At 38.2% G+C, this 12,707-nt stretch overlaps 1 protein-coding gene across 1 annotated transcript; it reads left to right on the top strand.

Moving 5' to 3' along the window:
• Positions 1-1,120: 1,120 nt before the first annotated feature.
• On the top strand, positions 1,121-3,127 carry LOC121444533 (testis-expressed protein 13C-1-like). Its single transcript, XM_041646355.1, has 2 exons — positions 1,121-2,720; positions 2,904-3,127. The coding sequence occupies exons 1-2, from the start codon at positions 1,121-1,123 to the stop codon at positions 3,125-3,127; spliced, it is 1,824 nt and encodes a 607-aa protein (XP_041502289.1).
• Positions 3,128-12,707: the final 9,580 nt, after the last annotated feature.

Below are 12,707 nucleotides of genomic sequence, written 5' to 3'. Positions count from 1 at the left end.
GAGGGGGAGTGAAATGGGAGGCGGTGGCTGGGAAGAGACAGAAATCTTTAATAAATAAATAAATTAAAAAAAAGAAACTTCAGATACCCAATGTTCTTCACTTTAGATGCAAATGTTGCATAAGAGAATTTTAATTTTGAAAGGAGAAGCTCTGAAATTTCCTCTTCCCTTTCATGGAATATGGACATGTACCTTGGTTGTAGCTTTCTGTCTTTAGTCTTCCTAGACTACTTCCTCCTTGCTTTCTCTTCCTTACCTACTCAGTATGGGAAATGGTGTTCATCAGCAGTCCCTTTAAAAATCTTGAACCCTTTTTGGGATTTTTAGTGTCCCCAAACTTCTTCCCAATTCTTCTTATGTAATAATCTGGTTCCCACTACTCCCACATTTTCTAGTCTTGATGCCACCTTTGCAAGCCCAGTTCTCTGTTTCATATCTCTGACAATGCATCCCTGAACCTTCTCTCCTATACCAATTTTGGTTTAACAAAACAAAAACAATACACATTAAAAAAAAAGAAAGGGGAAAGCCCATATTGTATCATTGTCATGATACAAGAAGACTTGAAATTGTTACCTAGCTATGCCTATAGCCCAGTTCCTCTAGCTCTTTCCTCATCTGTTACCCAGTATAGAAATTCTGTCTTGCTTATCAGCAACAGGTATGTTACTGAAGACCTCATTTTATTCACTAGCTTATGGTCTTCTAGAAGACCTTCTTTCATGCCTTCTTTTCTGCGTTCACTACAGTACTCACAGTATCTGCCTTCCCTGCGCTTCTTTTAGGTAGTTTAAGGATGAATGACATTTCCCAGCATGCCATGTGGCATGACTTAGTTGTTTACCCTTTGTGAGGTATCCTGTGGAATGTTCCTTAACTACCCGGCAGTAGGCAGTCACAGCTGAGTACAGAGGACTTTGTGAGAGGATCAGCTTCTCTGTTTTATGGAGAAGTAAGAAGAGGAGGAAGGAAGTAAACGAGGAAACAAAGATTCGACATGGACTGAAGTAGGACTGAAACTGGAGGGGAGGGGGAAGCAGTTAAGCCACATGTGTGGCAGCTGTGTCAGTAACCATAGTGGAGGTACATGAGAGTATTAATTGGCTAAACTGCAAAAGTCATGGCACTTGAATTTGGAGACCACAACAGTGGCTTCCACCATACTGAAGTAATCAGATTCATTAACAATGAAGTCCTTATGAATGGAGGGGGTCCAGAATTCTATATGTCCTTTCGATCTCGGTCTTGGAATGAGATAGAAGACCACCTTCATACTATCCTTGTTGACCCGAAAGTGCCACGTTCCCTAAAGAGGGCTTGTACCTGGAGTGCTTTGGCATTGAGTGTGAGAGTAGGTGCTAGGCAACGTGAGCAGCAGGCACGTAGAGTTGGGAGGCTACAGGAACAGGTGGGAGAGCGTGAAACAGCTTCCTGGACTCTGGCCTCTGAACTACAGAGGTTGCGAGAGGAGAGGGACCAGGCAGCATCTCAACTTGTTTCTACACAGACTGCGTTACAAGAGGCAATGGATGAGCGTGAAATACTGCGTGGGAGGCTGCTCCAAGCAGAGAGGTCTGCCTTGCCTGATGTGCCTGAACCTAAAATGCAACAGGGTAGTGCATCAGTGTGGTCTTTTGAGGAAGAAGAGCAGGAAGAGTGGCGATCTAGAGAGGCCCAAAACATGCCCAGTTTGGAGGCCCAGATGCCTGTCCCACCGGTCTTGTCTTATTTGCCAGGACTTCCTGGTCCATCAGTGCCACTCTTTCTTCGAATGCCTGTGCCACATCCACTACCACTCAATACTAGAATTCCCTTGCCATTCCCATATTCAACACCTGTGCCACACCCATTAGTGATGGAATCAGGAGCAACAACAGCAGCCATGGCTACAGTTGTACCTCAGATAGCTCCTGCAGCAATCTACCCACCTGGCATGTGGGTTTCAATGGGGTCACGGGAAGCAACAGCTTCTACTTGTGGCCAAACTTTCCATAGGCATAACGAATATCCTGAGAACCTCCAGGATGTAAGTCATCTGGGAAACAGTGTAAGCCACTGGGAAGAAGGTTCAAAGAAACCCCATGGCACACCACCCCATGGGGACAGCAGCAACAACAACCACAAGGAAAGTCATGTCACATCCCAGATGAAGGTTGCCACTGAAAAGAAAAATCCAGTGAAGGAGCAGGTAACCACTGCACTCGAGGTCAACAGTAATCACAGCATAAAGGAAGAACAAGTAATGCTTCAGGGGATGACTTCCCAGAAAAATGAAACTAGCTGCACCAAGAAGAAATATCCAGGGAATCCCAAGAAGGTGGGTGGCTTAAAAGATAGCGTCAGCCATAGCACTAAAGAAGATTCAGTAACTCTTCAGGAAACAGTTACTCAGGTGAACAAAACAAGCCCAACCCTGAAAAAATATCCAGGAATTCTTCTGAAGAGGCCAGACTTGGTAAGCTGTCTTATCAGTGAACATAAAGAGGACCCAAAGACATCCCAGGGCACAGCTGCCCTGGGAGAAGATAACATAAACACATTTCAGCAGATGACAACCCTGGCTACTGACGCAAGCCCTAGTTTGGAGAAAGGTGAGGGGACTGGCAAGAGCCAGGGCCAGAAAGAAGAGCCAAATAGTTTCCAAGCCAGCCCCCTGAGAAAAAGTAAAAGTTATTCTATGAATAAATGCCCCTCCAAACAACTGCCTCCAAAGCAAAATATCAAGCAACCTCAAGAATACATGCAACCTCAATGGGTAAGAGTCTTTGAATCCATTCAACCTCAAGGGGTACAGGCCTTTGAATCCATGCAACCTCAAAGAGTAATGGCCTTTGATTCCACCCAACCTCAAGAAGTAATGACCTTTGAATCCATGCAACCCCAAGGAGTAATGGCCTTGGAATTCAAGCAACCTCAAGGGGTAAAGGCCTTTGAATTCAAGCAAGCTCAAGGGGAAAAATCCTTTGAAACCAAACAACAGGAGAAACCCCTCTCATATACTCCAGCGAATTGGGTCTGCTCATTATGTAAAGCTGTGAATCGCTCATGGTGCAAAGGCTGCTTTAAATGTGCAAAGGTGTGTGCTCAACTTGAGAGGAAAGATTTTCACCCAAAACCACCGTATTGATTTCAGAAAGGTGAGTAATAGAAACACTCCAAAGAGAAAACCAATTTCTTAACATTCACTCCCTCTTCTGATCCAACTACACCTTCCAGAAAAGTTAAATGTAAAAATGTATAGAGTAAAATGTAAAGTCCATTTTCCTATTTTCCTAATTAACTACTTTTCCTCATTATGGGAAGGCACACATGCATACAAATATGGCAATGTTTATATTTTATTATATTAACTTACTTGAGATAAAAAGAACTATTTTGAAGTGTCACATCCACCTTTTAAATTGTGATTTTTTTTTTATTTTTCACTATTTTGCAGATGAGATGGTGGAGTTGGTACAGCTGTTCCCGATTATATGACATCCCTAAGCAGCTCAACTCATGAAGCTTTTTTAAACTATTCTTTTCTCTTATTAATTTTCTTTTCTTAAAAAAAGCATACATTTGACTGGAGGCAGCCATATGATAGCACAATTAAAAACACTGTTAAATTTGTAATACCGCTTTTCCTTGAAAATGAAGACATCTTAAACAATTGCTGTGTTTATGCTTGCTTCTTTTTGCATTCTACATTTAATGGGAAGGTCCTGTTTATTTTGTCTCAGGACTACTAAATTTTTTGTTGCTCAAGAAGGTGAACATATTCCTTTAGAATGTTCCCTAAGAGAAAAAACAAACAATGAAACACCTTATTATAATGGAATGTGACTCACATTGGCTTAAGTCAAGAAGCATGATCAATCGAGAAAGAGGAAATTCTTTGGTGCTTATTATGATGGGAGATGGAGAATGAAATATTTTTTGATCATAAAGAATGAACTTGTTGAGAGAGGCAGAGATGTAGTACTAATAACAAATTTGATAAATTTCATGCAATTCATGAAACACTTGCCAGTGTTTAGTCTTTGCTAGGAAATGACCTTTATGGTATTTTCTGGTCAGTACATCATGATTGTTTGTGGTGAGCTTGCTTAGATGACAGGTGAGAGTATTGTTTAGAAAAAATAGACTGGCATGCATTTTTTGCTTATAAAAAAAAAGCCCAGGTCCATATTTGCAGTCATTTCTAGGGTCAAAATTCAAAAGTCTTTAATGAATGGACTTACCTCGGTTCTTTTTCTTGGCCCCAAGTGCAACATATAATCAGAAACAACATCATAAAAGTGTCCTCACAAAAATACAGGTGATGCTTTTTGGACTTCTGTCCATTTCTTCTCTCTCCAGTCACATGTTGCAGGGAGAGGCTGCAGCTTAGCCTTGAAATAACCACACAAAACTGTATTAATTAAATTACTGCTTGGCCCTTTAGCTCTAACTTCCTATTGGCTAACTCTTACATCTTTTTTTTAACCCATTTCTATTAATCTGTGTATCACCATGTGACAGTGGCTTACTGGCTATGACTTGGCAACATGTCTTTCTCTAGTGGCAGATTCATGGAATCTCGCTCTGATTCTGCCTTTCTTCCTCCCAGCATTCAGATCTGTCTTCCCCCTGCCTACCAAAGTTCTGCCCTAATAACAGTCCAAGGCAGTTTCTTTATTCATTAACCAAGACAGAAGGACCTCTCACATCAGTCACAGATATTTTCCTGGCTACTCACTTGCCTGCCGGCATGGGTTGACCTGAAAAAAAGTACCTCAATATATATAGTCTGCCCTTAATTCAACAACTGCCCCTATCTTAAATCTCTCTCCAGTTAACAGTGGATGGAAAGCATCATAGGAACACCATGCTGCTTTACATGGATGGCGCCTCTCTGGTCGGGGTTAATTGAATGAAAAATAGAACTAGTGTATGGAGAACCATTCTTCTTGGATCCCATCAACAGATACTTTGCTCCCAAAAGATAAAGGCTTCCAGGAAAGTAAAAGTCAGAATATAGCTAGCAATGGGAGTTTATCTCTTGCTAAGTCCAAACCGATGGTATCCTTAAGTTCCCTGAAGGATTCCATCAAGTTTTGCTGTAGAAGATCCTTCACCCAGCAGCCTTTCAGTTACCAGCCCACTTGAGGATGGTCTCTTATACTATAAATGCCATGTAAAGTGTTCATTCCTCTTCTCTCTTCAGGCTGCGAGATTTGTGCAGAGGACTGTGCACTGTCAGTCTACCCCTACATAAATAACCCTTTATTTTACTCAGTTCTGAGCTAGTGTGGGATTTCTTTTTAGTGTCATCCTTCAATGTTTACTAAGATCTAATGTCAAGGTGTTTTCTGATGCTAATTACTAGTAAATAGCATGCATGGTTGCCTAGTTTCAATCTTATTCACTATTAGATAGTCCTTTTAGAAAATATAAGAATCAAATGGGTTGTGGTGCTTGAGTACAATCAACAACTATTTTCTCTGATATTTCTCACTGTCCAAATCATAATAATTTGGAGGTGGGAAACTGCTGTTTCTGAGAAAAAGGAAGAAAGGAGTGACTGATAATACTGGACTTCCTGAAACCCTTGATGTCATTCCTACATATGTCAAATAGACATTCTTCTCTTAGACTTGCCTTTTCCTAGGTTTCTGGCATGGAGTAATGGGTAAATTAGGTATCATGACTCATAATTTATCTTTTTCAATATTCTTTTATGCTATTATACTTCTATAATTATTCCTTCAACAGGTTCAAAACTATAGAAAGCCAAATGTAGGCTGGTAGCATAGATCTCACTTCACACAAAGGAAATTTTTATTTACATTCTTCCAATAAGTATGAGATGATAAACAATGAAAATGATTCTGTCAGTTTAAAATTTTAAATTTTCTCAAAGATATGTTTAGCATCTGAGGTATGATAAATAGGAAAAGGAGGTGTTCTAATGGGAAACAATCACTAATTTTTGAAGCAGCAGTGTAGACATTGTCATATATTGCCCACTTTACTTAATGTCCCCTGCATTTTCAAATATACACACATGCCCATGCTTTTATTGTCTTTAAAAATGATGATGATTTAAAATGTTTAAATGGAGTTTAAAGGGTAGAAATGGTGGAAGAGAAAGATGAAAAAGAATTAGATTGTGGAATGATCATTTCCATAAGGAACAAATTGAAACCCCAGCTAAGACTCATAGCAATGTTGGAGAGGCTGTCTGATCTGGCCTTCCACTATAATCAGATTAGTGAGTACCCTAATTGTCACCATAGAGCCTACATCCAGTAATTGAAGGAAGCAGATGCAGTTACCCAAACCAAGCACTGGGATTGACTCCTGGAGTTCAGTTGAAGAGAAGGAAGAGGTATCACATGAGCAAGGGAGGTGAAGATCATGATGGGGAAACTGCAAAGACAGCTAATCTAAGCTAGAGGGAGCTCACGTCCTCTGGTCTGACAGTTGAGGAGCCTTCATAGGATTGAACTAAACCCTCTGAATGTGGGTGACATTATACGGCTTGATCTGTTGCAGAAGTCCCTGACTGTGGGACCAGAATTTATCCCAGATCCAAAAACTGGCTTTTTGGAGCCCATTCCCTATGGTGGGATGCCTTGCTCAACCTTGATACAGTGGGGAAGGGCTTGGTCATGCGTCAACTTGGTATGCCAGACTTTCTTGATTCCCCAAAGAGGCCTTATGCCCTCTGAGGAGTGGAAGGGGCTGGGAAGGGGAGAAGAGTGGGAGAGCGGGAGAAGGGGAGGTAGGGAAACTGAGGTTGGTAAGTAAAATAAAAAAAATTAAAATAAAAAGGAACTGTTGTTATAAAGGCATTTAAAAAGATGACAGGGATGAAGAGGAATATTAGTATTTCTCTGAGCAAGATTGTAAAGGTGAAGAGGCTAGACACAAGTGGGAATGCTTTGGTAGCTTCACAACTAAGGACATAAAATTCTCTGTTGTGTAAAAGTGGAGAAAAATGAGCAACATTTGTCCCCATTCTATCCCCTTACTCATTTCTTCACTGTTTCATGTCACGTACATGCCTTCTATTGCAGTCTAGGCAGGTGTGGCATCACTTTAAAGCTGTCATTTAAATTTTCACCGTTAACATTTGTCTCATTGCTGTGATTAAAAATGTTGACAAGATCAACATAAGGAGGCTACATTTCCAGTACATAAAATTGGAAAGGCATGGTGGTACAACCAACAAATGACTCATAATAGCACACTTATACTCAGGAAGCAGAAAACAGTAGATTCTTGTAGATAGCTTGCTTTTTCCCTTTTTCTATTTTCATTTTACAGTCTGGGACTATGCCTCATGAAACAGTTCTCTCTCTCTCTCTCTCTCTCTCTCTCTCTCTCTCTCTCTCTCTGTGTGTGTGTGTGTGTGTGTGTGTTGGGAAAGAATACCTGCAAACACCATGGCTGGCAATGAAATAATCCTCATGAGGCAAAAAGGAAATAAAGTTCAACATGACTTTATTAGCTGGTATTGGTTCAAATTTCCTCCCTGAACAGTTTATTTTTAACATATTTAAACATAGTACAATCTCTCAAAAAAGTTTCCTGTGACAATTTATCACAATGAAGCTTAAGGCATAACTATGTCAAAACTCCTTTGCAATGCACATGTCTTTTGCAAAGTACCTGTTACTTCTTTCATAAGAATAGGTTCTACTGACTGGGAAACAATGCTCAGGAGTCTAGGGAATATCTGGAACCTCTGAGGGATTCAGGTGATACCTTGGCCCTACAGATAGCAAAAATCACAAAGTTATTAATTATATCCATTCCCATCTTTCCAGGCAGAAACATGTATACATGTCTTTTATTGAAGAGAAAAGAATGTATATTTATTATTCCTGTTTCCCCCAGTGCTATATGTGATCACAAGGACCTCATAACCTCTATATGCTACTATTACATTAGTGATGTTCTCACTTTTATTTTTTTTTCAGTGTGGGCCACAACTTATAAAATGACACTACCCACATTGGGCTTTTATTCTCACATTAATTAACCTAAACATAACAACCCTACACCAGTCATGACCAAAGGCCCACCTCCTGGGTGATTCTATATATTATTACAATAGGTCCTGAGATTAATCATCACAATGATGCCTCCCATCAACTTGACACAAAAATATAATGATCTTTAAGACATAACATTGCAACATCCCTTGTTCCAAGTTTCATTGTCATATCACAATGCAAAACTATTCACTCCATCTTCAAAAGTACCCATTATTTTTAACACTTTCAGCACTGTTAAAAGTGTATGTAGAGAGCAGCTTTTGAGACTTAGGCAATCTCCTAACTGTGAACTACTATAACTTTAAAAAACTAGTTACATAGATCCAATATACAATGGCACAAATAACTTTACTAGTCCAAGGAAGAAAAATCAAGCTAGAACAAGAAAATAGTAAACCAAATCAAGACCAAACCACCAAAAAAGCATTCTCTCCACCATGCTAGGGTTTTAAAAGAAAGGATTGTGGCTTGTTTTTATGTCAATTTGACACAATCCAGAGTCATCTGAGAGAAGGGAACCTCAACTGAGAAAATAACTCCATAAAATTTTCATCTAGGCAAGACTATAGGTCCTTTCCTTAATTAGTGATTAATGTTGGTAGTCCTGAGTTCTGATCACGGGCTACTGGTCTTAAGTTCTATAAGAAAGCAGGCCGACCAAGCCACTAAGAGCAAGTCAATAAGAAGCAGTTCTCCATGGCTTCTGCACCAGCTCCTGCCTCTACATTTCTATACTATATGAATTCTTATCACAACTTCTTTCAGTGATGGTGTTTTGCATGAAAATGGCTCCTATAGGCTCACAGGAAATGACATTATTTGAAAATATTAGGAAATATGTCCTGGTTAAAATAGGTATGGCCTTGTTGGAGGAAGTGTGTCACTGTGAGCAGGTTATGAGGCTTCAGAAGCTTAGCCCAGGCTCATTGGCTTACTCTCTCTTTTTGCTGCCTGAGGACTGGGAAATAGAACTCTCACTGACTCTTCAGAACCATCTCACAGCATGCCACCATGACAATTCTGGACAATTGTAAGCCAGCCCCAATTAAATGTTGCTATGATTATGATGTCAATTCATAGCAATAGAAAGCCCTAAAACAGAGTGTTACTTGAAAATGTAAGCAGAATTGAATGCCCAGATTGATTTTTAGTATGATGGTTCGTCACAACGTTAGCCATAACTAATACATCAATGTTTTAAAGTCCTTTGCATTCTGCTGAAAACCAGGCCCAAAGGCCTGAGAAGCACATGGTCAGGTTTAGCAAAATAAATGTACCTAATTTGCTCTTCTAATTGTGGATCTATTTTAGATAACAGTTCTAGGGATATAGTCCATCAGAGCAAAGAAGACAAGGAAAGAAAACCAGGAGTTGTCTATATTACATATATTACACTCAAAATCAGAAAGTAGAGAGCAAACAATGCTTGTTCTTAGCTTACATTCTCCCTGGAACTCTATCTGTATAATGACATCTCCAGAATTTAGGATCATCTTTGGTGAAATGTCTCTGTCATTTTTAGAGTTTTGCAAGTTGTTTACTTGGGTAATATTATATCCTTCTGGAGTATCTGATGGAGTTGAAGAATGGATAGTTATAGTTTTCCTTAGTTATGATAAAAGATAAAATAGGTATAAATATTGTAACTGTAATTCTTGCTTTATAACTGTTTTGTTATATGTAATTTTACTATGTTAAAATGAAAGCCTTTCTTTTGTGTTTAAACAGAAAAAGGGGAAATGTTTAAACAGAAAAAAAAACTTCTGTATATGTGTTACTTTCATTGTTTAAATAAAGAGACTCCCTTGGCCTTTTGATAGGACAGAAAATTAGGTGGGCAGAGTAGACAGAACATGATTCTGGGAAGAAGTCAGACAGAGAGAGCCTCCATGGAGCCAGCCACCAGGTCAGACATACTGAATCTTTCCCGGTAAGCCACGATCCCATGGTGACACACAAATTAACAGAAATGAGTAAAAGCAGGATGTGAGAGTTAGCCGATAAGAGGCTAGAAATAATGGGACAGACAGTGTTTAATTAATACAATTTCTGTGTGGTTATTTTGGGTATAAACTAGCTGGCTGGTGGAGACGTAGCCCACCACTCCTAATACTACAATTTTTCCATAGAATTGACCTAACATACATAGATATTCTACCACAGACATGCACAACCATCTGTTCCCATAGGGAATTTTAAATTTTATTAAGTTGATAACCATTAAAACTATTAGTATATAATGTCTAATTATATTTCTATATCTAGTAAAATCAGTATCAAAGGAAGTGTCTTTAATAGGGGCAGATTTTGTGAGGCATCTGTAGTGTGCTGTTTGATGTATGGGTGTGGAAAATGCTTCTCAGTTGCCTTTGAGCAAAACCAGAGAAAAACAATAAAGCTCTTTGTGTTTTGAGATCCCTTATAGATGAGAAAATTGTGTTTACATAAACAAAGAAAGAAGTGTAGAAGTAATTTTAAAATATGTGCAAGTTTTTGATAAATCCATGCTTTAAATGAAGTCTGATCCTCAACTCTAGTAGAAGTTGTGCTTACAAAAACAAAGAACAGTGAAAGTAATTCAAAAATATGTGCAGTTTTTTGATAAATCCATGCTTTAAATGAAGTCTGATTCTCAACTGTAGTAGTTTTGTCTTCTGATGAGGGCTGTTTTCTTTGATTTCTTATATTTGAGAACAAAGGTGACATGATGCAAATTCTGATGTCAAATCAATTTTGTTGTTTGTTTTAAATGTAGCATAATTCCACTTCAGAAAAATTAGGAAGGGGAGAAGCTTAGTAGTGCCTCAACTTGATCTACCAGGCTTTGCTGACTCTTATGTGAGGCCTTGCCCTCTCTGAGAATTGGATGGGGGTAGAAAGGAGGTAGGGGTATGGAACTGGAGAAGAGTGGGGATAAACTGTGATTGATATATAAAATAAAATAAAAAATTAATAAAAATTAAAATAAAAATTTGGAAACATAGTAAAAGATAAATAAACTTCAAGAAAATTTCAAGAAATCTTATTGTTTATATGTCCATTTAGTTTCATATATATGAATGCACAAAACTATGACATTATTTTACCATTTTGGTATAAATCATTTCTTAAATACTATGCATATACCTATAGAAGCACAGATGATACATATGACTTTAATAGCCCACTTTAAAAATTTTATTAGTATATTGATTATTCAAAAATAATGAATTTTGTTATGACCTTGCTCTTCTACATACAATGTACACTGATTATAATCACTCTCTCATTTATTTGTTTTATGCTCTCATTGGTCTCCTTATACTCTCATGTCTTTCTCTGCTTTAAAAATGTACATTTACTCTATGAGATAAGCCAAGCAATATTTGTCTTTTGGGGTCTTGGGGCTTTTCCAAGTACCCTTACATGGAATGTTACATTTTTTGCAAGCTCAATTATTAAGTACACAGTTCAGTATACTTAAATATCAATATAACATACAGCAAAAATCTAGAACTCTGTCATATGACACTATTGAAGTTGTATATATGGATATATTATTAATTTACATATTGAAATAATATGTTAAATTCTTCATTATTATTTAAGAGCGTAATGTTTTAAGAGCAGTCATCTTAATTGTGTTTCGCTACCCTAGTGACTAATATGGCCCAAAGGTGGGTTTTGACTGTGTGCCTCATGGAGTACACCTTTTACCTTATTCATGGCCCAGATGAAACTTTAGTCTAACCTGAGGAGGTTCTTTACATGAGAAACTTGTTTACATTGGCAGGTGCCTTGTGGTTTCTCTGACCTGTGCATAGTTTATACCAACTTGATGATGAGTCCCGTGCTGGAAACAGAAACTGGACTTTATTTTCTTCTCCATCAAGGGTTGAGAAAATTCCCTACTGTAGAAGCATTTAGTTATTCAAGTCCCAGTGGCTGCTTGCATCTATCAGATTCTGCTTTCTTTTGCCTTTATCGTTTTTTCCCACCTAGCTATATTCTGTCCTGCCATAGACCAAAGAACTGTTTTATTCACCAATTCTAATAAAACATATTGACAGCATACAGAGAGACTTCCCATATCATCCCCATTTTTTGTCTAATTAAAAAGGAAGGTTCAAACTTTATCTTTATAAAATTGCATACAACAAAACATATATCCTGCAACAATTATAGTTATTTTATTTGTATTTAACAAAACTAAAGAAAATATTCTATCATCTATCCTATATTTGTGTGAGTAAAGTTTTATATTTAATTAGTCAATAATTATAAATAAAGAAAACTATAATTATAACTATCTAGTCTTCAACTCTATTCAAGACCCCAGAAGGGTATGTTACCTAAGTAAACATGAAGTGCATTACAAGGAATTTCCAAAACTCTAGGAATTACAGAGACATCTGACTGTTGAGACAGTCATGCAAAGTTCTTCTGTAATGTTGGGGCATCCATCTTCTGCCTATAGATAAGGCCATGTTATATGGCAGACTTTTCAATGAAGCAGGAAATTTTAAAGACTGTCTGACCTATATTGGCAGTTTGTCAGTCATTTCTGTCTATATCATGTAGAATATCTGGCAGAATCTTCCATGAAGCAGGAACCCTGAAGGACTGTCCCATCTTGTTTAGGCAAGTTTCACAGTCATTTTTCAGTGGGTCCTGCATCTGCAGTTTATGCTGCATACAATC

The sequence above is a fragment of the Microtus oregoni genome, unplaced genomic scaffold, assembly GCF_018167655.1.
Source record: "Microtus oregoni isolate MIOR12 unplaced genomic scaffold, Mior012 000130F_ref0000022, whole genome shotgun sequence".
Lineage (NCBI taxonomy): Eukaryota > Metazoa > Chordata > Mammalia > Rodentia > Cricetidae > Microtus > Microtus oregoni.
The sequence above is the reverse complement of the archived record's forward strand: the minus strand, read 5'-3'. Positions and strand labels throughout refer to the sequence as shown.